General features: G+C 57.1%; 1 protein-coding gene across 3 annotated transcripts; it reads left to right on the top strand.

Annotated features, from left to right (window-relative positions):
* The first annotated feature begins 55 nt into the window (after window positions 1-55).
* Window positions 56-25872, top strand: PTPA (protein phosphatase 2 phosphatase activator). 3 transcript variants are annotated; one of them, XM_080562394.1, is made up of 10 exons: window positions 57-210; window positions 2011-2111; window positions 3391-3477; window positions 8490-8615; window positions 9328-9445; window positions 10929-11028; window positions 12825-12949; window positions 13447-13547; window positions 18207-18314; window positions 23203-25872. In XM_080562394.1, exons 1-10 carry the CDS (start codon window positions 186-188, stop codon window positions 23275-23277), a joined length of 966 nt encoding a protein of 321 aa, XP_080418520.1. In that variant the 5' UTR covers window positions 57-185; the 3' UTR covers window positions 23278-25872. The 3 variants fall into 3 exon arrangements, with proteins under 3 accessions (XP_080418521.1, XP_080418520.1, XP_080418522.1); XM_080562395.1 differs by lacking the exon at window positions 18207-18314 and having other exon boundaries at window positions 56-210; window positions 23203-25086; XM_080562396.1 differs by lacking the exons at window positions 57-210; window positions 2011-2111; window positions 3391-3477 and adding an exon at window positions 4831-4990 and having other exon boundaries at window positions 23203-25086.
* The last annotated feature ends 1 nt before the right edge of the window (window position 25873 follows it).

Below are 25873 nucleotides of genomic sequence, written 5' to 3'. Positions count from 1 at the left end.
CCCTACACCAAGATGGTGGCGGGGGCGCGACGGTGGCCGGGAGCGGCCAAGCCGGCGGCTGCCTGCCGCTGCCCCTCAGTGCCGGGCGGCGTGCCCTTCTCAAAGATGGCCGCGGGCGGCTTCAGCGCGTCCTGGGGGTGAGGGGGGAGAGGTGGCGGCGGCGGCGGCGGCCGGGCTCCGGGAAGATGGCAGAGAGCGAGCAGCGGGCAGGTGACGGGGGGAGCGCGGCCGGGGGCCGGCGGGGCCCTGACGGGGTCCTGGGGATTCGGGGGGCTGGGGGGGGGGTGGCTCTTTGGGGGGTGGCGGGGGGCTGCCCCGTTTTTGGGGGGAGAAGCCCGCTTTTTTGGGGGGGCTGCCCTTTTGGGGGGAGAAATTCCCTTTTGGGGGAGGAGGAGCTGCTCTTTTTGGGGGGGGAGTTCCCTTTTTTATGGGGGGGACCTCCCCCTTTTTGGGGGAAAAGCTCCCCTTTTTGGGTTAAAACTCCCCTTTTGGGGTCCAAAGCGGCTGGTACCGGGCCGGGGGCGGTCCCTGTGCTGAGGGGTTTGGGGCCACCGCAGCAGGCCGGGGCTGGGCTGTGCCGCCCGCTGGTCGTGCCTCAGTTTCCCCGTGGTGAGGGACGGGCAGCACCGAGCCCCTCTCACGGCGGGACCGGGACCGGGACCGGGCTGGGAGCGTCCGGGTCCTGGGGCCCTGCACCCCGGGGCAGGCCCTGGCCTCCTCTCGGGTCTTTGCGCGTCGTTTGTGGCACCGAACAAGTCAGCGTTTGCCTTTCCCACCGCAGCTCTGGAGGTTTTCGCTGCGCTCGTGCCATAAGCTGTGTTATAAAGAGCGCCGGCATCGTGGTGCTAATCGCTGGGTGAATTTTCAGAAGGCAGGGAGACGTCTTTCTTCTGAATTCCTCACGTCCTGTTCCTCTCATCCCTGTATCCGGGGTTTTACTGGAACCTATGATCGGGGACAAACCTAACACCCGAGGCAGGTGATGAGACTCCGTCAGTTCTTAGACGGAGAATCGTTTCTAAGGTTACGTGACAGATCTGTAGCAGATTCTCTGTGGTTCCTGGGATTTTGGGTTCCCTTTCCCCTGATCTGCCTGTTTGACAGCGCTGCTCTGCTGCTTCTGGGGAGTATCTCGATGTAAGTGCAGCCTGCGATGTTTTGGGGAGGTCCAGTTTGGAGCAGTACGCTGCGGAGCCGGTGCCTGAGCTTGCTGGGGCGTGGAGAGCAGCCACTGAAGTGCTGCCAGCGCTGAACAAACGCCTGCAGGTTTTTTGGGATTAAAATGATGAACCGGGCGACTGTTAAGAGAATTCACGAATTCACATTAGCACCCGGTTCCCCTAACAGGGGTCTGCTGCACCGCCTCATGCTAATTAAAGTTGCGCTTACAGGAACGTGTTTGGGTTGGGATGCCCAGGGGAAGAGCTGCGTTAGTGATCAGCACGCGCATCAAATGTTATATTAACTGGGCTCTGGTAGCGCTTTACGATTTAAATGCTCTTTGTAGCTTCCACCTGGAAGGTGCTGGGTCCCATCGAGCCCCTGGGCTGGGGGCTGTGGCTCTGGACTGCCGTCCTTTGAATCGTTCCTGCTTCGTCTTTGCAGGAATTGTCCCTTTTAGGGGAACGTGGTTCGTGCCTAGCACCCTAAAAGCCAGACAGGGTTAGTTTGTCAGGGAAGTTCAGTGCTGCAGCATGACCCGAGGGCAGAAATAATGAAACTAGCTGCATGTTGGCTGTGCTGGCTCCTGCAAACTTCTCTGCCTGGATTGGAAACGCGTCTTTAGTAGTGAAAACAAACGTAATGCGGCCTCCTGAAGCCCCGAAGGGTCCTTAGGGGAATGTTTCCGGGGATTGAGAAGGATACTGTTTGAGCGGGACACGGTGAGATAATGGCGCAGGCTGGGATGGGTTTGTTTGCTTTCTGTCTCCTGGGAAATTACTGCTGATTTCTAAGAGAGGAAGGTTATTCTCCGCTGCCTCTGGTTTACTTCTTTCTTGCATCTCGCAGGCACCTCGGAGGAGATGGCTCCTCCCATCCAGCAGAACTTCATGATCCCCAAGAAGGAGATAAACATCGTTTCTGACATGGGCAAGTGGAAGCGCTCTCAGGTATGGCTCCGGGTTCAGGGAGAACTGGTGAGTGCCAGGTCCGGCCTGGGAACAGCCACTGGGGAAATCGGGTGCGGGCAAGTAATGAGAAATTAATTGACCTGTGTTAAAGAGGGAGAGTCACTGCCTGTTTGTAGGAAAATGACTTGGCAGGGGGGTGGTGTGGAGCCTGGCAGCCAAATGTTCTGAGAAGGGTGTGAGCCAGGGAGAGCCCAAAGGCTGGGGGGGACTGGGGGTGCGTAAGCATTGCTGCTGCTCCCTGCCAGTGTGCAAGACTAGAAGCTGGTCGCTATTTCGCCCTACCTAGCCCGTAAGTTATATCAAAACTGGGTTTACCCCGCACTGTTTGAACTCAGCTTGGACGTGGTCCTGCTGCCTGCCCTCTAATAGCATCGGGCTGGGCGGATTCCTGGCGCCTGCCCACCTTGCTCTATGGAAGGGGCCAAGGCCTTCAATTTCCTGGGTAAGTTTTGTTTATAATATGCGTGGGGCTGGCGGGGCAGGCAGCTTCTCTGCCCTCTGCCTTTGAGGGATTGGGGTTACGGCCCAGACTTGTCCCTCCTGTTGGTCCTGCTGCTTAGGAACAAGTTCTTGCTTGATGACTGATCCGAGAAGCTTAAATTATAGGCAGGTCTTGAGCAAACTTGTGGATGCAGCTCCCTTTACTGAGGCTCCTGGGCTCAAGGGCTTGCTCCTGACCAGGATTTCTGTTCAGGAGGGTCCCAAGGAGGAAGAGATGGCAGCATGCTGCTCTATCCATTTCAGAGACTTCAAGCTACTGAACTGCTCTGGATTTGATGCTTCAGAAGCAGCATGTTTAAAGAAAATAGCAGTTTCCCATTTCTCCGTCACGCATGCACGCGGGGAAGAGTAGAAGGAAGAAGGGGAGATAATGGCACAGGTCTGGGAGAAGCAGTGCAGAGCAGGGTGTCTGGGCACAGCTGAGACTCTGCAGAGCCACGGGGTTTGAATTTGACCTGATAAGAGGCAGGGAGCTGAGGGAAGGGTTTCAGGGATGGTGTGAGCTTTCTTTGAATTCTTCCCCCTGTAATTTTTGCGGCGATGCAGAGCTCTCAGTGCAGTTACCATCTGCCTCTGAGGTCTGCCAAAAATAGCAATAACCTCACAGCAAGCCCCGCGCCCTGGCTGTCTCCAGGAAGGCAGCGCTGTGTTCTGGGAAGGGCTCTCTCGGTGTGCAGGAGTGCTCCCGTGCCACGGCGCTTGGTCAGACAGACCGTGGGTGCTCCCTAACGCCCTTCCCTCTCGGGTGTGCTCGCAGGCGTACGCGGACTACATGGGCTTCATCCTCACCCTGAACGAAGGCGTCAGAGGCAAGAAGCTGACCTGCGACTACAAAGTGTCAGAGGTAGGAGAGGAGTTTGGATCCACTCGTTTCTCTCTCTTTTCTGCTTTTGTTTTTTTGGGCCCCAACAATATCTTTCCTAAACAAGGATTGAATTGGCAGCGTATCTGGGAGCCAGGGAGTCTAAATGTGGTTGAGCTGTGTTTGGGGATGCAAATGTCAGCCTGCGATGCTCCCCCCAGGATGCAGAGGCTCTGCGTGTGCCTGTAGGGTAGGAAATCGAGCGAGTTACAGGTGGATGGAAACTGCTGGTAGAAAAGAAGATGCAGAAAGGACGTGTTTCGTCCCTGCTTTTACAGTCCAGCTTCAGCCGGGGGCGTTTTGTAGACGTGGTACTCTCTGCTGGCTGCAGCCAAAAGGCTGCGATGGCTCTTCTGTTCCCGCTTCCCCTGCTGCCAGAGAGGGAGCTGTGTGACCTCGTCCAAGTCACTTCTTTCCCTGTCCCTGGGCTTCCTCGTTGCTCAGGCTGTGTTAACAGCACCCATCTCAGCACCATGGCTGAGCCGTGCGAGGCCTGGTGTGTGTGTGTGAGCTCAGGGCGTGCCCAGCTGGACCTGCATCCCCCGGTGTCGTGCTCAGGGCTGCAGGGGCCAAGGAGCGTGATACAGAGCTGGGCTCGGGGGAAAATTCAGCCCGTGGGCCAGGATTGCCCATTGCAGGTGACCATTGCCTGGCTCTGCCTGGTGCTGGGCCACTCTTACTGCCCGTTCACCTTTCTGGGGCACGGCAGGATCATTTGGGGCCGGCGTGGGTGTCGGAAAGGAGGGCAGGCACCCTCCCTGGTGTCACTGCCTTGGGTAAAGCTGTCGCGAGGTCGCTGGATGCCGCAGCGACCTGCAGAGCACGTGCTGGCCGCCTGCTTCGCTTCCACGTCGCGTGCTGAGTTCTCCCTTGTTCTGTGTTGCAGCGAGGAGCTTCTTGGGTATCTTTTTACCGTTGGAGCTTATCACAGCCGTGCAAGACAGCTGGGAGCGGCCTGCTCAGGGAAGATCTAGGCGGAACGGGAAGCAGGCTGGGGCTGTGTGTTTGTAGATCCCTTCTCGTGTGGGAAGGCAGCCTGCGACGATCTTTAACCGAGTCCTTTCTGTTTGAAACGGGCATGTTAGGTCCGGCCTCCCCTACAAGGAACCCGTGTGTGAATGAAAAACTTGCTTGTAGTTCGTGGGGGGGATCGGGGGATAATGAATGCCTCTCTAACAGGCTTTGTGGGCATCTTTTGTTCCTTTAATTCGGCAGAATGTGCCGTCAAATGCCACTCCTGCTTTCTGCTGTTTGTATTTCACCTCTGAGTTTTGTCTTTGTCACGATCCTGCTCGCTCACAGAGCAGTTCTAGGGAAACAAAGCATTAAAAATGAACAAAACAAAGGGGGAGGAAAAAAAAAATCCCTCTTCCTCCAACCCCTTTGAGCCGGCAGCCGGCTCCCAGTAGCTGTGTCAGGGCTGTGTCCGTGCAGCAGGTCCCTCCTGCAATGAATGTGCTCCACGTGCGGCTCCAGCACGGGCGATAAACGAGAGGTATGGTCCCGTCCGCCTGGGAAGTGGCAGGGAATGCGTCCCGTTATCCTCGCACGGGGGAGAGCACAAACCTGTGACTCGAGGCACAGGTGGAGCATCCCCTGGGCTGCCTCGTTGATGAGGCTGCCCGCTCACGCGGCTCCGTTTGTAGATCAAACTGCTGATCTTGGCTTTTAAAGGCTCGGCCCCTTGTGGCCTCTGCTTGCATCTCCGCTCTGCTTTCTTCTCTGGTGCTGTACCTGCTGCCGATGTGCCTTTGTGCCGTCCCGTCTTCCTCCCTGATCAAATGCCGGGGACGCCTTCCTTTGGCAAATGACCTCCCGGAATTCTTTCTGCTGAACGCGTAGCCGCTGCGACTTACTGGCATTGCTTTGCCGCGGGGAGAAACAAACAAAAAAAAATAGCGTGGTCTGCTCTGCTTGCAAAGAGGCAGCCTAATGCTTTCCAGAGTGGTGCGTGTCGATACCGAGCTGTCTGCTGCAGCGAGAGCCGGATCCTTGGGGGGCTGAGCCCCTTCTGAGACGTGCTGAGCTTGCTCTGCTCCAGCTGAGAAACTGCGTGGAGCTGCCTGGAGCTTTGCTGCAGGCACCCGAGGAGCAGCGGTAGCCGGGCGGGCGGCTGGGGCTTGGGCAGGAGGCTGCGGGGCTGACAGGCTGCGACCTGCCTTCTCCTGGAGGGAGCGCTGCTCCCGGGCATCTGTGCAGCGACTGCGGCCTGGGGCAGCTCTTCAGAGCTGTGACTTAGCTCAGAGGAGCAGCGCAGCGAGGGGAAGGTGAATTTTGGCCGCAAGAGGTGCACGCTTGCCTTTAAACAGCCCGCCTGCCTCCCTGGCCCTGGGAGAAGCTGGCCAGCCTGGCGGCTTGCTCTGGCTCTGGGAGGGAAGCAGCAAAAGCCCTGATTTAGCAGCTCCCTGCTCCGGCAGGGCCCGAGGAGCCCGCTGGGGCAGGCTCGGTCCCTGCGGGCAGCTCTGGCTGCTGCGCTGCCTCCTCAGCACCTCCGCCTGCCTGGCCCCGGCTCCTGAGAGACGCTGACAGGTCTCCGCTCCGCGGGAGGCTCGGCGGCTTGCCTTTGGGACCCGCGGCGGGCTCAGGGTCAAGGGGATGCAAAATCAGCACAACAGGAAGAGCAGAGAGCTGGGGGGTGGGGGGGGGCTGTGCGGCTGCCCTTGCTTTGATCACTGGAAAGGTAAAGGCAAAAATAGAGCTTAAAAAACCCAGCCAGGCAAAACAGGGCTGCAGCGGCGCTGATGGTCGTGTTCCCGTAAGCTCTGCCCTCCCCCTCCCTCCTTCCCCCAGCTGGGGTCAGCCCTGCGTGCCCGAGTTTCCTCTGCTGGACAATGGGAAGCTGCTGCTTTTAATAACCCCCCCCCCCCCGTTTTTGTTTTTGTTTTTCTTCCAAAGGGCTGCGCGCCCAAAACGAGCCGCATCTCTTTAATTATTTATTGGCGCGGCTGAGCCGGCAGCTGGGTCCTGCTCGCCCCTCGCGTTCTGCGGGGCCGGGCTTCTTAATCCCTTTAAAGCCAGCGAGTGGGCAAGGGGAAGGGGAGGTTCGGCTCTGAGCTCCCCCCAGGCCTGCGGGAGGGTCTGGGGAGGGGGAAGGAGCCCGTCCCCACCACCCGGGCGGCGCCAAGAGCGGTTGGAAATCCGGGAGCTGCTCGTAACGAACTGCTGGTGCCGGAGGATAAATCACCAGCACGATTTAATTCCTTAATACAGCCCAGTGCCGGGGACGCTCTTGCTTAATTGGAGGGGAAGGCGGCAGCCAGGAAGGGGCAGGGCTGAGCCCGAACCCGACCCAGGCAGCGGGGAGGTGCTGGGTTTCTGGGATGCGTTTTGGAGAGCCGAAGCGGATGGGGCAGCGCTGCCTCGGTCCGTGCGGACCCTCAGCACCAGCCCCTGTCCTGCTGCGTCCCTTGGCGCACCTGCACTGGGGACATTTGCGCTCCCGGCGCGCTCGGGTCTCGTCCTCCCGCCCCGTGTCACCCCCCGTGTCCTCGGCTCCCAGGGAGCACCGCTGGAGGCCGAGCTGCTCCGAGGCCGTTCCCCCCGGGGGCAGAGGTGGTGGGGACGGTCGGCTCGCCATGCGCCTGTCTCTGCTCCCTGCCCCCTTCGAGTGGCACTTCAAGGGCTGCGAACTTGCTGGGCTCGGCTGTTTGCTCGTCCTCCCGGCAGGCAGGATTGAACCACAGCCCAGGAGACCAGCCGGCTTCGCGCAGTCGATGCCTCCAGCAAAGTCAAACCAGCCGCCGCTTCTGCCGTCCTCTTTGTCCCCGTGAAGGAGGAAACCCCCTCTCGAGACAGGAGCCTGCGCATCGCCCAGGGCCTGGCCAGCTGCTGTGGCTGCTGACGGCTCTCTGGCTGCTTGGAGGCGGCCGAGGAGAATCCCAGACCCCCTGGCAGGCTCCGGTGGTTGTCAGCAAGGCTTCCTGGAGCCGCTCGGAGCCGCTTGCGGTGCTGCCTCGCGGCGTGTGGCAGCGTAGCGGTTCCCCAGCTCGCTGGCAAGGCACGCAGGAGGCTGTGTGCAGCCCCGGTGCTGACGCCGTGCTGTGTTGCCTGTGGCTCTCTGCACCTCGATTCTCTTCCTTCATGGTCACAGCGGTGCCTCCTCCAGCCGCTCTCCTATGTCCTGCACAGGTTCCTCTTGTTGCCCTTCAAGCAGCGGGTGCAGGAAGGATGGCTCTGCTGCCTTGCTGGTGTGTTTGTCTTCCCGTCAGCTTCACGCTTGTATTTAGACGTTTTCTGAGAGCCCAGGGCTTCTCGTCCTCGCTCTGATGAGACCACCGGTGGGCAGAGAGGCTGTCTCTTCCCAGGGGCGGGTTGTGTTTGGGCTGTGCATATTTGCAAGGTGCTGTGAGCACTGGGTATCGTGGGGCTGGAGCTGCCCCGTCAGCCTGGCCAGTACAAAGTTGAAGCAACAAGGACACACGAAGAAGGCTGAGTTGGGCCCAGCTGGGTGCTGTACAAGTGCAAACGCCCTCTCTGCTGGTCCTGGCTCCCGAGACACCCCAGGACAAGGGTGAGAGGCCTTGAGAAGGGAAGTTTATGAGCAAGACCACACAACCAGCCGCCGGTGAGGATATGCTCCAAGTGCTGTGCTGTGTCCTGTGGGACACGCAGGACCCTAAAGATGCAGCGCCTGGGTTTTGTGCTGGAGATCCCCGAACTGTGTGGCAATTCCCTGCCCGTCAGTCCTGTACGTCCTACAGCTGGGAGATTGCTTCAGCTCTTCTCCCTGAGGTTTTAGAGCGCAGTGCTGTTGCAGCTCATGAAAGGCAGTGTGGGCGACTGGAGAGCCTGCCTCGGGCTGGGCTTTGTACTGGGCTGATCTGAGGGGAACGAGGATTGCCTGGCCTCTGCTTTTTGGGGAGGGTTGGCACATCCCATTCCTGCTTACCACCCTTGGGAAGGATGGCGTGGGCGTAGTACAGGGCAGGGGTGTTGGAGCCTGAGGGGTTGTTCTGTTTCATGTCTCTGACCCCTTCATCTCCTTGTCTCTGCAGCCCATTGAAAAGCTGGTGGCTCTTCTGAACACCCTCGACAGATGGATCGATGAAACTCCGCCGGTGGATCAACCTTCTCGCTTTGGGAACAAAGCCTTCAGGACCTGGTACGCCAAACTAGACCAGGTGAGCGTATTTCGTGTGTAATGTTAAATGCAGCTCCTGCAGAAGGGCAGCAGGGTAACGGAATGGCTCCATCCCCGTGTGTTACGCAGGTGAGCTATGAAGGATCCACCTCCTTCTTGCCATGCATCGCTTACTGGTGCTGCCCTCACCTCTTGTGAGACCGTACGGTCTGTATAAATGCTCTCGGCTGAGTCTCCGAGTCCCGAATGAGCCTTGAGGCCCCCCCCAAACCCGAGGAAGTCCTTTGCTTTGTAACTTCCCAAACAGATGACAGAGAAGATGAGAGGAAGGTTGCGAAACTGCCTGACTTCCTTCAGCTCAGAGCGCTTGTCCTGCACCGAGCTCCGGAGGTGGCACTGGCAGAGCCCAGGCAGCAATGTCCCTGCGCGTGGTCTGCTGCTCCGCTAACGCTGCTGTCCTGGAGATGGCCCAGTGGGTAGCTGGGCTGATGTACCTGGGTGGTGGAGGGTTTTTTTTTCTCCAGGGTGCGTGTGGCCTGCATAAGCGTTACTATGAGCTCTCCCAGAATTACTCCATCTCTGGAGGTGACTTCTACAACAGCAGAATTTGCTCCTCGCTCACGCTGACCCTCGCTGTTGGAGGAGTGCACCACTGCAGCTCCCCTTCTGCAGCAGTGTGAGCAGGGGGTGACTTGTCCTTGGGGACCGTGACTGGTCTGTACTCACTCGAGGGAGCCTTTTCTGTGTTCCAGGAAGCAGAAAATTTGGTGGCAGCGGTGATCCCCAAGCATTTGGCCAGTGCTGCCCCAGAAGTGGCTGTGTACCTGAAGGAGGCTGTGGGGAACTCCACCCGCATCGACTACGGCACAGGTACCTGGGCACGCACAGGGGTCAGGGCTGGACTCCTTTGGGTAGCGACCCTTTGGAGCCTGGCACTGCGTGTATTTAAATGCGTTTTAGCAACTGTTTTTAGTGCCAGCTTGCTACAAACACCTTCCTCCTCACCCCTGCGTTCATCGTGGGCTAGGACCAAAGGGCCTGGGAGAGAGCTGGGGCTGGGAGCAGGGCTGTAGGAGCAGCCGTAGCACATACAGCTGTATCACACAGCTGATCCACAGCAGGCAGTTCAGAATAAAACACAATTGCTTGAGTTGTGACTAGACTGGGAAGCAAGTTTGTGGTCAGTGGGAAGCGCTCAAGGTCTGGTGCTCCCTTGAAGCGACGTCGCTGCTTACAGGGGGACTTTAAAATCTGAACATTAAAGCATTTTGCACCGAAAAAGGGACTGAATTGTGGGCTGGAGTAATTGCGCAGGCTGCAGTTAGACCTAAATCCAGCCTCGTTGGTATGAAACCATGTGGTTACTCCACACCCTGCTCCTCTGTCTGGAGGACAGGTGTGCAGACAGGGGTGTCCTCACCAAGTGGCAGGGGGGCAGGACATTGTGGGTGTGAGGAAACCTGACTTCGGACTGGGGCAGGGGGAGGAAGAGGAGGAGGACGTGGGTGAAAGGCTGAAGAGCTGGAGGCTGAGCAGTGCTTGCTAGGAGAGCTACGACTCGCCAGCACCAGGGGGAGATGTTGTCTTTGGAAAGGGACCCACAGGCTGGGATTTTGTCAGCCTGGGGAAGGAAATTCAGCCTTTCCTCCCCTCCTGCATGTCCCAAGCCCGTGTCCCATGTCCTAACTCAGAGTGCCTGGACCACGGGTACACTTTGTTCGTACACTGGGAGCTGCATTTTACAGCGTGGAGCTGCTGATCTTGTGCTCTTCCTTGTTCTGTGGTCCCTTTCCACAACAAAATATCGCTCTGATTTTGCTGGTTTTTTCTTTCCCTGCTGTTAGCTGGAGGACCAAGCTGCTGAGGGTCAGCCAGAGATCCCAGTACCTTCTGGGACGGACTGTTCCTGGCAGCGTCATGGGATCCGCATCCTTCCGACACAGAGATATTTTTGAAGTGGGAGGAAATCTGTTTACTTGCAGATGTGAGGTTCGCTCACATCCTCTGAGCAGACGACTCTGCAGTGCTCCGCTTCCCCTGCTGTGCTGAGCTCCTGCCTTGCTCCCAGCACACCCAGCGCTGGAGCTGTTTTTCCACAGGAACTTTTTTCTCAAAGTTAATAACAGCCTTACAATTATCTAGCAGATATACTTCGGGTGGGTGCTACGTGGGGATGAAATATTGTCATCCCTTGTCATTAATAGGATAAGGTAGCGCCTTAGGGACAGCTGGCTGGGGTTTTTCTAGGGGAATGGGGCTGCTGGGGTTTCTGAGGAGCTGCTGTGGTGCCCACAGAGAGGTTGTCCTGTGGACCAGGAGCACCGGCGTCACCTCTCATCTCTTTTCACTCCAGGGCACGAAGCTGCGTTTGCAGCCTTTCTCTGCTGCCTCTGCAAAATCGGTGTTCTCAGAGTGGATGACCAGATGGCCATTGTCTTTAAAGTATTTAACAGGTGAGGTAACAGAAGGAGAAGGGCTGGAAACATCGGGCTGTCTGGGGGCAGACCTCAGACGCTGTCCCCTTGCAGCTGTCCGAGGTGTGTGAGCTGCTACCGCCTGTCCTGTACACCAGACTCTTCCTGTAGTTTGGGATGGTCGTGCCCCCTTTCTTCCATTCATCCACGCCCATTTGGAAGTAAGAAGATAAGATCTTGATAACAAGATCCTATTTCTGGGGTGTGAGCTGTGAAAATCAAGGGCCTCCTATGAAGCCACATGTATAATTAGAGAGCAAGAGTGCTGAAGGGCTTGCTGGCCTGGGGAGGAAGGGCAGAATGAGAAAACAGGACAAATTTAAACAAAATAAGGAGGCAGATGTACTTCTAATGGAGTGTGTAGTGACCCGTTACAACCCCCTCCTAAAGGGGTGACAGCACCTCCTCTTTTAGGGGCTGGCTGCCTTTCTGGGAGGTCGCTATAGTCGGATGCAAGGTATTGAGCTCTGCAGAGGTATGTGGGTGAAGTCCTGTGCTTTGTGATCGACTACAATATCTGATCAGCTGATCTAACATCTCTTCGGGCACTAAAAAAAAAATAGTATATGAAACTGGCAGGCCTCCACTGCTCCTCTAGATGTGTTTCCAGCCCAGGAGCTGGAGTTGGTATTGATGAAACCGGCGGACTGGGCATGTGGAGCCCAGAGATCTAATCCCAGCTGCATCGCTGTTTGGTGGCATGGAAACAATTTCCTTCAGGAGTACTTCCAGCTTTAATTTTCCACCTGAAAAGTGGAAGTAGTGGTTGCTGTAAGGCAGAAAGCTTTCTGAGCTCTTCTGGAAGTTACGGAGGAGAGTGAGAAGTATCAACGTTTTCAAATAACAGTGGGGGTGGGGTCGGATCTGCACCAACGTAAGACACTGCAGATAAAGTAAACGCCTGTCACTTGCTTTCTTAGTGAATTTGGTGTAAAAAAATAAAAAATAAAATAAAAACAAGGCCACAGTTTTAAAGAAGTGCTGGCATTTGCTGCTATACCTGCTGCCAGGCTGCTTTCTGTGGCAGAGGAGCTGAATATACATCCTATGTACTGTAATGTATGGGGGGCCCTACTCGCAAGTGATACACTTCGTGTCCTTTGCCAAGCTGATTGTTCCTATCCTCATGTAAGTCAATGAGGAGAGAAAATTCTGTGTTGGGTGTGAAAGGCTAGGTGATGCAGAACGTTATCGGCATCGACTCTCTCCGGTGGAGATTGAGGCCCAGCTGATTTGTTGCTTTTCTATTACACTGCCAGCATCACCCCCTTCCAGCCTCTCCCCTGGGCAAAATGCTGTTCCCCGTCCCCTCAGAGCGTTCTGGTATTTGTAGCTGAGTAACTGAAACAGGCTGAGGGTCCCCTTCCTCAGACGTGGGTAGCTTTGGGGGTAGCTGTTGTTTGTTCAGGTAGCCTGAACAGAACAGGGTTGGTTACACGAGCCCTCTAGCTACAAAGGCTTGGAAATCTCGTTTGAGAGAGGTGATGCTGAATGCCCATTGATTGTAATTTAATCCCAATGGGCACTGTGCTGGGAGCTCATCGTTTTCCTTCTGTTAACCTGAGTCCCTTGCTCTGTCTCAAGACTGCCTCTTGGCGCTTCCTCAGCTGCTAAACTTGAATCGTGGTTTTCTGTTGGGTCCAAAAGTGGGTTTGGGACCCTCCAAGAGTAGATGGTCTGTCTGTTTGCGTTTCCCATGTGTTTGGTAAAGGGAGAAATCTGGATTTTGTGTTTGGAGTCCAGAAGGCAGCCTTACCTCTTCTCTTTTGTATCAGGTACCTAGAAGTGATGCGAAAACTTCAGAAGACCTACAGGATGGAACCTGCTGGCAGCCAGGGCGTCTGGGGCTTGGATGACTTCCAGTTTCTACCTTTCATATGGGGCAGTTCCCAGCTGATAGGTACTAATAAAAATCTGCTCGTGTCCCAGCCTGCCCTCTGCCCTGTCTGTCTGGGTTGCAAAGATGATGGGGCTTGGGACTGACTTTTAAATTCAAATGTGTCGAATTTGTGTAATACAGCGCCAGAGTTTGCTTGGGGCTTGGATTTTTTTCTCAGCTTTCCAAATAAAGCTAGTTGCCTAGGTTGGGAGATGGAAGGCTTCATTGTACAGTACAGCTGTCTTTATTGCAGTACTACAAGCTTTTTGAAAGGCGAGCCTTGTTTTTGGTGCTAGAAAACACATTTTCTGCCCTCGAGAGTTTACCAGTTGTTCTCATTGCTAAGGCATTAGAGTTGGAGATGAGATGGAAGGGAGCAGCTCTGTGCTGACTTCTGAAAAGCTCTGGTGGGAGAATCATCTTTCTTGTGAAGGAGAGACAGGACGAGACCTAACTGAATTTGCTTTCAGAAAGGGGTGCCATACAGGTTACTTCCTATTGTCTTTTACTCTTTTCAGACCATCCAAATCTGGAGCCTCGACACTTTGTTGATGAGAAGGTGGTAAATGAAAACCATAAAGACTTCATGTTCCTGGAGTGCATCCTCTTCATTACAGAGGTGAGGTTTGTCCCACAGGGAAGTGCTCCTGATATTAGCTAGTTCTGGCTGTGGTTTTCTCTTCCTCCTTGGTTTGCTCTCATGGAGGTGTGCGGAAGAATCGTTGCGTCTGAGGTGCTCTCCCTGAATGAGCTGAAACAGAGATATTGAAGGGAAAGTGTAATTAAGCTGGATGGGTTGTGGATCGCAAACAAATAACCTTGGATCATCACTTGGATCAGTCAGTGGGAACTTGGATGGAGAAGACTGGTGCTTGTAAGTGTGCTAGGAAGATGAAGTGGAAGCTGCAAAACAGCTGGGCTTGCCAAGATAACCTCCCTTGCCTCCAGTCGTTGGGTGCTGCCTGGCAGGTCCTGGGCCTCCCCTTGCTTAGGGCAGGCTCCCATACCTCTTGTGCAGCTCGGTCTCCTCCAGATCTGAGCAGATTCTGCCAAGAGTTGCCCATAAAATGTGCCTTTTTTTCACAAACGATCCAAAGGGGGGAGGGTGCTGAGGTTAACCCAGCTGTTATCAGGACCAGTATCAGGACCATGTTTCTGCTCGTGTATTCTGGGGTCCTCGGGCAAGGGACTGGCGATGCCCACGGTTGGGAATACGCAGGGCAATGTTTCTGAATGCGGGAGTTCACAGCTTCCTTCTCTCAGCAGCAGCAAACGACCTGCCTGTGTTTTTATCGTCCCCCCCTGCTGCACGGTCTGGGTAGGGAGAGGAGAACCACATGCTCTGTTGTGGTGAGGGATTTCCTGTCTCTGGCAAGAGAGAGGTGATGGGATTAATTTTGAAGGACAGAGTGCGGTTCTTCCCCTTTGTTCTCTTCGCTTTTCCCCCCTCTCTCTTCCCTCATTTAGTGATTAGATGAGAAGGGAGGTTACAGAACATGAACTTACGCTTCCACGTAGGAAATTTTCCTAGGAGCCTTGGGCCCAAACCCCAGGAGATGCTGCATCAAGCCCTGCTGAATCTAGTAGGGCTCGTTGGTGCTGAGCACCTCACAGGATTTAACCTTCGGTGCAGATTTAAATCCTGCCATGGACAGTGAAGAGGCACTGCCTGAAGGGGCTGAGCTGAGGACAGGAAATCTGTTCCTGCTTCGTCCTCGCTGCAAGCAGGAGCCAAGATGCTCTCAGATTTATTTTATTTTGGGCATCAGTAACATGAAGACAGTGTACTAGCCTGTTAAAAACCATAAAAACACGCATTTCTTGATGTGCACAGAAAATTCTGCAGTACGCAGATGACACGCAAAGTTAAAATACCCAGCACTAGGCTGCTTCTGGTCACTCCGCTTTTGCCTGCAGAAACGTAGCTTTTTAGGAGGCTTTTTTAATGAGCAATTACACTTCTTTTTTTCCGCACGTTTATTGGGAATCATGGTTTCTCTGCTGGGCTCCTCAGTGCCACCTGGTGGCAGGGAAACCTCCTGTCGGTCACCCCTGGTGTGAGCTGCTGAGGGATTGCCACAACCTGAATTACCAAACGCATGATATTTTCAATCCATTTTCCTGCGAGCGCTGTTCCCTTTTTTGTAAAACTTTTGCCTTTAAAATGTGATTTTCCTCCCTTAAAATGCTTGGGAAGGTTGTTACTGCCACTAGGGGGTGCTGGGACAGCCCTGAACGCTTGCTTTCTCTCCAAAATCAACAACAAAACAAAATACCGGGCAAAACGATAGAAAGGATTAACGGCTTTAATACATTAACGCTATTATTTTCTTCTGAGCTTTTCAGCTGAAAACAGCCCTCCTTTAAAGGTGTTAAACAAATAGTAAACACCGCAGCAGCTCCCATACCGGGTCTGGTAGGTTTTACTGACGTGAGAGCAGGTTTTGTTTCGGCAAGCTGCGACCAGGGTAGGTTGTTTTCTTTCAACCCAGCGAATATTCTCGGGAGCAGATATTTTTCTCAGCCTCTGGGTGACGTTTCAGGGATGTGAATGTACACCGCGGCGGTGCTTGCCACGTGTTATGTTTAAACCTCGGGCTCTTAAAGTAACACGGCGAGATGATGTCCAGTTTGAACCCGCTGAAACCTCCTCCCCGTAGCACCACCCCGCGCTGCACATGGACACGGCAGCAAGCCTTACGCAAGCCGGCGTGGTGTTGGGAAATCTGGGGGGTGGTTTTTAGACCTGAATGCTCGATTTGTGGGCTGGTGGAGGGTTACGGGGCTGGCCGGGGCTTGAGCTGTCCCCTGCTGTCGCCTTGTTCTCCAGGGTGCTGTGGGCAGAAAGCAGGCTGGTGCTCGGGGCTGGGAGGTTGGTTTGGGGCCGTTCTGCTGCGCAGCAGGAGCAGCGATGGAGCCGCCAGCTCTGCAGGGTCCGGCCTGTTCCTGAGCTGTGCAGGGAAGGGTGCCGTGTGTCACCCTGCGAAGCCACTCAGACGCTGTCTTTGAACAGCACCGTCCTCACGGGGGGCAAAACACAGAGCCTGCTCTTGAGCCAGCTGAAACCGAAGCCCGCTGGAAGCGCCAGCTCCCCTGGGGCCACCTGGGGCACAGCGGGCCCCCTCCGTGGGCGGCTGGGCAGCGTGGATCGGCCAGGGTTGTGTTGCTTTAAGAGCCCAGGGCAGGCAGCAAGAATTTCATCTCCAATCTGGCTTCTAAATTTGGAGGTTTGGGAAGGGAGGGCTCGGGTTTCGGCTGGAAGGGAAGGAGCTGACAGGAAAGCACAGCCTCAGCCGTCCCCCTCCCCCAGTTACTGACAGAGGAACCATTTACAAAAGGCTGATTCTCTTGGGAACGGAGAGGCAGGAACGCAGCGTCTGTGAGTAATTTCCTGCTCAATATGGCTGCTCTGACTCACTCCGTTCCCCTGGGGTCACTGCGGGACTGCAGCGCGCTCGCTGCCGCTCTCGCTCCCCCCCAGCCCGCTCGCTTTCTCCCTCTTCTCCCTTTGTGGCTGAAATGAGCTCATTTTCCCCCTTGTTCCCCATTCTCCTCCCGCCCCAGTTTGAAACAATAGCCGAGCCTTCCCTCGCCGGGCTCCTGCGTCCGGGGGGCCGCGGTCGTGGCCGTGCCAGGGGGCTCACGGAGCCAACGGGCTCGACTGTGGGGCCGGCTGCCCGAGCTCGCCGCCTCCGCGCGCTCCCCGCTCATCCGCTGCGGCTCAGGAAGGAGGGAAGAAAGCAAAACGCGCTTGTGGGGGCTGCTGCAAGCTGTGCCCGCATGAAGGATGGCGATGCTGGAGGAAGGTTTGGCGTTGAAACACACACAACCAGCCCTGCCGTGCCGGGGGATGCTCGGTGCCGGCCAGCACGCGAGGCTCGGCCACACGTGTGCCCCCTGCTCCCCCGCCACATGCTGCCCACCGGTGCTAAAGCCCACACTTAATGGCACGCCGGCTCTGTCGGGTGCTGTTGTGCTTTGTGTATCTGCACGTTTCATCTTGTATCTGCGAGGGAGAGACACGGCGGAGGGGAGCAGGAGCAGCTCAGCGGCTCAGCAGTCGTTGCCCAGCTCGTGAGAGAGCAGGGACGGGCCTGTGCAAACCAGCAGAGCTGCTTCCCACCGGGCTCCAGCCCCCAGGTCAGCCTGCTCGAAACACGTTGTCCTCCGGGTACTGTGCCCCCCCCTTCCTTTCTTTCTCTCTTTCTCTGCTCAGTCTGATGCCACGCAGACCTTGCAGGAGGGCAGCATGGTTTCCTAGGGCAGATCGAGCAGCCTGGCTTTCTTTTAGAGCGGGCAGAGCGCTGCGTTTTGAAGCTGCTTTCCCACCCTCACCCCAGGCCTGTGCCTGCTTGGAGGGAAGGGGTTAGTTGTTCAACCCCGAGTCGGGAACAAGAGTCCAAGAGATTCCTCTCTCCCCACGTTCCTTTCTAGCGTGAGCTTCGGCCTTGTGGTTTCTGATGTCATGGGAACTTTGCTCAGTCAGAGAGGCTGCGTTATATTTCTTTTTCTCCCCGAGGGTCTGTTTTTGTTCACGGAGAAGAAGGGAGAGCGCTACCCGGGGAATCTGCGTGCAACCGTCCCCGATTGCAGCCTCCCCCCTGCCCTCCCTCCTCCAAACCCCTCGCCCTGGGAGGAGAAACGCGGGAGCGTCTAAAACAAATACCAGCAAAAAGTGCCTGCTGCAAGCCAGCGAGCTGCAGCTTTGGAGCCCGGCTGGAGAGCGGGGTTTGAGCGTGTCCCCGTGCTCCTGCCTGCCCCAGGGCCTCGTGCTCCGGGCAGGCGTGGGTGCGGAGCCGCCGCCAGCCTGCGCTGCCCTCTGCGTGTGGGGAAGGCAGCGCGGCTGTCGCTGCCGCTTGTTGTTGATTTGAATGGGGAATGAGTCATTTTCTTGGAAAGCCCAGCAGTGCTGCGCTGGGAGGGCTCTGGGTAGGGGTAGGAACGGCGTTAAGCCGAGCTCTGCTGGGGGGAGAGCAGGACTTAGGTGGGTTTTTTTTGATGCGGTCGTTAAAAAGGGAGGTGTGCGTAGGGAGGTTTGGTTAGCAAAGCGGCGGGGAAAGGCTTGATTTCGCCAGGGATGGGGGGAGCTGGGTTGCCACGGCTTCGTGTGATGTGGCTGAAGCAGGAGGGAAGGAGGGAGGGAGGGAGGATCGGCCGGCACGTGGGTTGCAGGGCCCGGCGGGGACGTTCGCTTGGAGAGCGTGAGCCTGAGTCAGCGCCGGGCTGCGAGCGTCGCGCCTGGCCCCGCGCCTCAGCCCCGCTCTCGGGTCTCTTTCAGATGAAGACGGGCCCCTTCGCTGAGCACTCCAACCAGCTCTGGAACATCAGCGCCGTCCCCTCCTGGTCCAAGGTCAACCAGGGCCTCATCCGCATGTACAAGGCAGAGGTGAGCGCCGTGGGCAGCGGGGGCCTGGCTCAGCCTCGCCTGCCCTTGGCCGTGCACGTCCCTGCGGCCGTTTCGCCGCGGGCCAGCTCTTCTCTGCTGCCTCGTGCCCCTCGGTGTGGGGGCCCCATCACACCCAGCGGCTGCTCCTTGCTTAATGTGGCTTGGGGACCTTTGGCGGTGTAGAAGGAGGCTCCTGCCTGCCCAGTGTTTGCCCCAAAATCCAGTCCCAAACTGCCCTTCCTTGCAGGCACGGCTTCTGCCATTTCTCGTCTTCCCACAGTGCGAGACGCAGGTCTCCAAACGAGGTCCATTATCTTGACACACTCACCTTTCTGGTTCCCACACCACTCTGTTCCCAGCTGGAGGAGGCTTGGTTTTAACCCCATCCCGTGTTTTAAGAGCCCCAGAGCAGGCTGAATGCCTCCTGCCCGCCTCCCCTGGCTGCGAGTCGTGTCTGCGCAGCGCACCATGCTGGCGAGGCCGCGGCCTCCGGGGCTTGGCAGTCCTCCACCCGCCAGCCTCCGCAGGCTTTCCTGGCGAACCCTGACCCGGGGAACCGGGCAGTTCTGGCTGTCCCTTATCTCTCCTTCCTGCTGAAGCTAACCCTGAACTTGAGGAAGCGGGACAGGAACTGCCACATGTGGGCCTCCAGCAGGACCCGGCCGAGAGGCGGCATCTCGTGCTGGGGAGGCAGCGGCTGTGCTAAACACGGTGGAGGAGCAGGGGTGGCACAGCTACCTGCTGCTAGAGGTGCGACAATCCCCTCAGGTAGGGCTCGAAGGAGTTATTTCTACACCCTGCGGTCTCTGCTCGGGCCAGCCGTGCTCCCGTTGCTGGGACGTGGGGCAGAGGCTGGGCGGGCAGCTGCAGCGCACAAAGGGGTTAACTGTGCCGAACTCGGCGCTCTCCCTCCCCCAGCCCTTCCTCTGCACTTCACATCCTGTGTTTAGGTTCCAGGCCACATACCTCTCTAATCTGCGAGGTGTCACTCCCAGGCCCGCTGGCTCCTTCCGCCCCCAGCTCAGCTTTCCTCCCAGCCTCCGAGGAGAGCGGGGCCGGGGGTCGACCCCCGAGGGGTGCCTCTGTGCTGCCCCTCCGGGGCTGCCCTGGCTCAGAGCTCCCCTCAAGGCAGCTGGAGCCGCTGCCTGCCGGGAAACCCTGAGCTGCAGGCTCTGGTGGGAGAGCTGGGGGTCCTGGCAGAGTGTCCCCAGCCCTGGGAGCACGGTTAAATCAAACATGGGTTCCCTAAATCCTGGAGCAAGGGCTGCTGCACTGCCTTGGTCTTCCCGCTCCTTTGGATGGGTTCTGATATTCCCCAGGCTCCCCACGCACCCTGCTCTGGTCGGGTGCAGTGTGCTGGTGCCTTGGGGCTGTGGTGTGCTGGCAGATTTACCTGGCTTGCTGGGGACAGAGCAGCTTTGGGACCTTCCAGGGTGTGGGAGAGGCTCTGCTCGTTCCTAGGTACACCCAAGACATGATCTTTTTTGGAGGCCGCCATCTATTTTAAATAGCAGATGACTTTCTGTGGAGAAATGTGGGACCTGAATCTGGTGGGTTTCTAGAAATACCCAGAGAGGTGGCTGTGTCAGGGAGCTGCTGGGAAGAGTAAGAACACAAATTTAGGCTAAGGTACAGGAAATGTTGAGTCAACCAAACTGCTTTGTGACTTCAAATTTAGCTTTTTCCTCCAAGAACACTTGTAGGTCTTCAAGGACTAATCCTAAGCGTATGGTCCTCACGCAGCAGAGTCCTCTCTGGGCACTGCACGGGACCTGCGTTCACCTGGATGGGCAGAGGAGAGGGCGGCTTGCTGAGGAATCCGAGTTTGTGGCAGTGGAGAGAGAGAAGGTTTGGGTTTGTAATGCTGCTTTTTGGCTGGCTGGCTCGCGTGAGAGCAAGATTTCCTTCCCACCTTCTTCTTCCTACCTGTGTCTTCACCCTCTGGTCACACGTTGCAATTAGCTCAGGTGAAATCGGGGATGGAGGCTCCGACGGTCCAGCTCCGTAACACGTCTGGGGGTGACTGAGAAGGGCTCGGCACCGACTGGTTTTGAGTGGAGGCAGCAGCAGGACGGAGGGGGCGGTCACCAGGAGCAGACCAACAGAAATCGGAGGCTCGCTCTCAACCCGCTCTCACTTGGCAGAAGTGGGGCATTTCCCAGGCCTGGTTTGTTTAACGTGCAGCATGGGCGCTTTGTCTCTTCTCTGTCCCTGCTATGGGATGACTTTAAACAGCCAGCACAAGCCTCAGGCACGGCCATGTGCTCTTGCCTGGATCCAGGCACTCCAGCGTGCTTGCTACAGGGTCTGAGGACAGGCAGTCGATTCAAGGCAGCGTGTCTTCTGCTCTGTGTGTTTACGAGATCTCAAATGTGTCTATTTATAATATAAATATAATGGGTGAAGAAGAGTTAGCTTGGAAGTGCAAGGGCTTTTCTTATTCTCTCCTTCAAAGGCGAGTGAAGAAGTCGACAGAATAGTGTGGTTAAAGCAGCAGCCTTGATGTTTTTCCCCTGAGCCTGCTTTTGAGTCTCCTGACCTTTCCTTCTCTACTGCAGTCAGACGGGAAATACTTTCCATTGTAACTAATCCAGTCCCAGTTCCATCTTTAAAGGTTGGACTCGATGCGTGAAGCTACTCCCCAGTTGAGTCTCAAGCCAGGACTTCAGCATGATTGGGCTGATGGGAAGAATAGAAAAAGCCTGTCCCCTCCATCGAGCTGGTGCTGCCTACAGCAGTTCCGTGCAAGGAGGATCCTCTTGGCACCTCTAATAATCCACACGATTTGTGCCAGTCCTGCTGGAGAGAGGAGGAGAAGTGTCTCTGCTCCTTTCTTCTCGGGCTGTCGATTTGGTAACTGGAATGGATTTATTCCCGTTCTTCCAACTGCTGGGAAAGTCTCTTCATCAGGAGCCCAAACCAGTTCGGTCTTCCGTGGGACTCCTTGGAGCCAGTTGGGATGACATTTCCAGCTGTCAACATCTCCAGTATTCATTTCTCCCCGTCCTTCCTTCACGTCACTACTGTCCTGCGCTGCTTCCTCTGAGGGTTTGTCTGAGTGGTTGTGCAGAGGGATGGCGGCCACTCTGCGTGCTTGGAAGTGTTGGGGAGGCTTCGAAGGTGATGTGCCCCGACGGTTGTAGGACTGACTTCTTGATGGTGCCTTGCCTTGTGGGTTTTTTCATGACTTCTTCCCCAAGAGTGGATACAGCCATGGTGTATTTTCACCCCCTCCAAACTTGTTTTGGCTCCAGCCTGCTTGCAAGCAGTTTGGTTTTGTTGGAAGTTGTCTGACCTCTGCTTCCAACCGGATTGCCACAGGCCTGGGCTTCTGAGCACAAATCCCGCTGCTTGCCTGTGATGACAGCATGTGGGCAGGCTTCCTGCCTCCGCCTGTGCAGGGCACGAGGCTCTTTCCTATGGAAAGGAGAGTTGTGTCTGCCACGTGGATCTCACCTCCCTTTGGTAAGAAAGAACTGTGCTTTGACAGAAGTGCCTGGAGGAACGGGCTCTGTATTTTGTCGCAAGGTCTGTCTGAGGGGCTGCTGGTGGGGTCGGACGCCCTCCTGCTGCTCCTCTGCAGCCGGGGTGCCTGCCTCGTGCGGCGTCCCCACCGCCCTGGCTCTGGGCTGCTTGTGCCAAGGACTTGCTGGGACTAGCTGGACTCCTGTTAGCTCGTAGCTGCTGTGCTTTGGTGGGATGTACTTCACATCTCCTGCGGAATAAGACTCCTAGCTGCAGAACTGTGTCTCAGCTGGGAACAGCAGAAAGGCTTTCCAAGACACGGAGACCTCGTCTTTATATTGTGCAGTCTAGGGAGAGAACAACTCAGCCTTCTACCTCGTGGCCACCTTCTCACCTCATGCCATTAGCCGTGCCCATGTCATTCTTGATGAGAGTCCCCACTGCAGTACAGTGAGGGTCTGCAGCCCTCCTGTTTAGCCTGACCACCGGCAGGTAACGTGCCTGATGTTAGTGCAGACACAGCGCACGTAGTGCCGAGGTTTGTGTGTCTGAAGATGAGTCTGTCCTGTGTGAGTTCTGGGCGGTCTGAATCCGTAATGACTCAAAAATAGAGCTCTGAGTGGCTCTCTCAGGCAAGTTTTGGAAAACGTTGACGTGGTCATTGACCACAGTCACTGGTCTTTGTGCCCTGGCAGGAGGGTGAGCAGAAGGGACGAGCCCTTCCAGCCTGGCTGTTCCTGCACAGAGCCCGGCCTCAGCTGGAGAAGGGCAGCGTAGCTCGGAGCTGCTTGCAGTGGACATTTGTGATCCTCTCTCCCTCTATCCTTACTCTGCAATAGGGGTGGGAATTTCAGGAGTGAGGGGTCACTGGGAATAGGATCGCATCTTAAACTGTGGCAGCGAAATCACTGGGACTTGTCTACCAAAGGCCTGACAATCTGCAGTGTGATTTGGGCAGCGCCTCGTGGCTGCAAGATGGTGCCTCAAAGCTGGAGCGTGGACGACACCGTCCTGGGGAGGGAGAGCCTCCTCCCTGGGGGCTTTCTGCGCTTCTCCAAGGGTTTGTAGGGTGAAACTCTTCAAAGGAATCGGCTAGAGCAGTGAGAGGTGGTGAGGGAGAAAGCTGCTGACACAAACGTGCCTCTTCGGCTCATGCTCCTGGCCTGAACTGCAGCAAGGAAAAGGCTCTGGCTCAGTGAAAGGGGATGTCACCAATATGAAGTGTTCCTGGGGTGAAGAGCCTGCTGGAATATGGGGTGGGGGCGTCGGACTGGTCCCCCCCACAAGCTGCTGCTCTGCCTGTTCTGAGCCAGCGGCCCCGAGCTCGCTGCCTCCCGCGCCCGGGGGCAGGCCGTAGCTCTGGCTGCCTGTGCCAGGCGGAACTGTCTCCCGAACTCACCCCTCTTTATCTCCCCTCCCGCAGTGCCTGGAGAAGTTCCCCGTGATCCAGCACTTTAAGTTCGGCAGCCTGCTCCCCATCCAGCCCGTGACGTCCTAAGGAGGCCGCGGGAGGAGCCGAGGCCGCGGAGGCGCAGCGGCGGCGCTCTTCCTCCTCCCCTCACCCCCTCCTCATCACCTCGCCCGTCGCACAGCCCATTCATTCCTGCGCATCCTCATCAGGCAACCACGGATCCGAAGCGCTCGGCGGCCTCGCACGGGAGAGACGGGACCAGAGCAGCTCCTCCTGCAAGCCCCCGCCGCGGGGCTGTCCCTCAAGCGACCGAGCCGGGGCTGCGCTGCTCCGCTCTGCTGCGCCCACAGATCTGGGCACAAAGGGGGTTTGATGAGGGGCTGCCTTGCAGCAAATTCCCCCTGCTTTCCTTCCCGGGAGGAAGGGGGGTGTGGAGGGGAGGAAGGCGCGTGTGTACGCGCTGGGCAGGGGTAACTGCAGTTTCCCTTTTGAATTTCATTGAAGTTTCCTGTTGCTGTTTGGTTTGGAAACCACTGCGAGGGGTGAGGTGTGAGCCTGCACGTGTCTGTACGCGGCCACCTTTGCTTGCACGGGGGATTGTTAAATGGGTAAAGGGGGCTGTAGGGAAGGGCTGCGGGTTGCTGGAAGCCCAGGGTACCATCTCTCCCTTATTCTAGATAAGGAAAGCCACCTCCCTCCGTCACTTCTGCAAGCTTCCCTGGGTCTTCCTTTCACACCACCGCCTCTTCTCTCGGGTGAAGCGAGGAGCCTGCAGGGCTGTGGGGTCTGAGTTGGAGCTGAGGGCCCCGGCTCTGTGGGAATGGCTATGCAAAGACGCTGCTCGAGCAGCGCCTGCTCAGGCTCCCTCCCCTCCGTAGTCAACGGGCACAAACCGTCACACGTTCGCACACGTTCGTCGCTGTTTAGGGATCGCTTGGGTCCAGCCTGCCCTCTGCACTCCCCATCTCCTCCTCCTTGCTTTGCTGGCCTCAGTGGGGCGAGGTGGCCGCGGTTGCTGCTGCATGGTCAGGAACTGCAGAGCAGCCCCCCAGCGAGGGGCTTTCCCCACCAAGCAGCGTGGTCCCAGCCCCTTTAGGGAGGCATCCCCGGAGCGAAGGCAGCACAGGGGCAAGCATGCGGCTTTACATGCCTTGTGCTACCTGTGCTGGAAACAAAAGGCGTAAGTAGCCCAGGACAGCGGGTTGTACCTGGAAAAAAGCTCTTTCCCCTCTCATTACTTGCTGGTGCTGCTGTGCTGGACCTCGGGCAGCAGGCCCACGCTCCCAGTGCCACCAGCAGCAGAGGAATGAATGGGGCCACGGTCCGGATGGGCGCCAGCATCACCTGGGGGGCAGAAGTGGCTGGTGCCATGTTTGCGCAGCGCTGTCGTGTCCACGTGGCTTGGCCGAGGGGGTCTGCAAGCCTGCAGCTGGCGTGGAGGGGGGGGTCTTCAGCTGGGTTTGGCAGGGGGGTGAGCTCTGGCTGGGTGTTTGCTGGGGCTGGGGGCAGCAGGGTCACTTCTCCGTGCTCTTGCAGCCTGCGGGGAGGGCGGTGGGGCTGCCCCAGCCGGGCTGCTTGCCTTGTGCTGCCGCACTGCTTTACTCTGCCTGTCAAGGGGGAAAAGAAAATGCCTGCCTGGGAGGGTTTTTCACAATTTCCTTCTTGCCAGACCTACTCCCTCCCTCTTGTGAAGGCTCTCCTAGGAGCTCATGGAGGGAGAGCAAGAGAAGAGGCCAGATGAGAGGCAGGGAAGCACAGGTGCCCGCAGAGCTGAAGCTGAGCTTTCCGCCCTGGCTGCGGCGTGGCTTGGTCCTGGGCTAGCAGCTGGGGGGGGACAGGGCCGGGACCTTCTGAGCTGCCCCAAACAACTTTATAAAGGCGCATTTGAAATGAAAACGAAAGACTCAAGACTTGTTTTGCTGTGAAGTTGTTACTAAGATGTCCGTATCACCTCTGCTCTCCAAACGGATCCGCTCCAGGAACGGGGCAGGAGATCTGTGTCTGCTGGGGCTGGGGGGCGCCGGTGCTGGAGCAGAGACCCCAGGCTCCTCCGTCTGTGTCCCTTCGCCTCGCTGCGTGGCTTTTGGCAAGTGTCACCCTGCTTTGGAGGCTGTACAGCGTCCGGCTGGTGAGGGCTGAGCTAAAGCCTGGGGTTCCCAAAGCTGCCCAAGGAATGGGAACGCGTTTCTCCTGGTGATCTTAGGGAAATGGGGCTGCACGTAGAAGGACGGGTGGAAATGTTGGCACCCATCCGTGCTCTAGATGCTGGGAGGGACCCTGAGAATGTGAAATACAGCACCAAAAACGGGTGGGGAGGTGCTCCCTTCCCCTGCACCCCCAGAGATGGCGTCCCTGGGCTTGGGACCCTCCAAGGAGGTGGGACGGGGCTCACAGAGAGCTTTTGCTTGCCCGCCTCTGCACTTTTGTCCTGCTAGGGCTTTTCAGACTTCAAGCAGCTAACTTTTGAGTCTTACCCACCACTCGGGACGTGTCCCTGTAGCATGGCGCTCGGCCGCTCGCCTTCCTCCACCTCCCCTGGTGCCGCTGGCCCTGGGGGCTCCGCTCCTCTCCCGCTGGGTCCGCGCATGCAGCAGCAGCACCCGGGGCTGCTCCGTGCCCAGCGCAGCTCCCCACCTCCGCCGACGTTGTGGTTTTAATTAAAGTCTCTGTGTTTTGCACCGGT

Source organism: Anser brachyrhynchus (assembly GCF_964034855.1).
Source record: "Anser brachyrhynchus genome assembly, chromosome: 19".
NCBI lineage: Eukaryota > Metazoa > Chordata > Aves > Anseriformes > Anatidae > Anser > Anser brachyrhynchus.
This window is presented reverse-complemented; position numbering and strand designations above follow the sequence as displayed.

Bases quoted from the DNA above. Each gene is read 5' to 3' on its own strand.
- PTPA (XM_080562394.1), top strand. From the start codon at position 186: ATGGCAGAGAGCGAGCAGCGGGCAG. The intron at 3,478-8,489 runs GTAGGAGAGGAG...TTGTCTCTGCAG, and splicing joins GCGACTACAAAGTGTCAGAG to CCCATTGAAAAGCTGGTGGC. The intron at 11,029-12,824 runs GTGAGGTAACAG...CTTTTGTATCAG, and splicing joins GTCTTTAAAGTATTTAACAG to GTACCTAGAAGTGATGCGAA.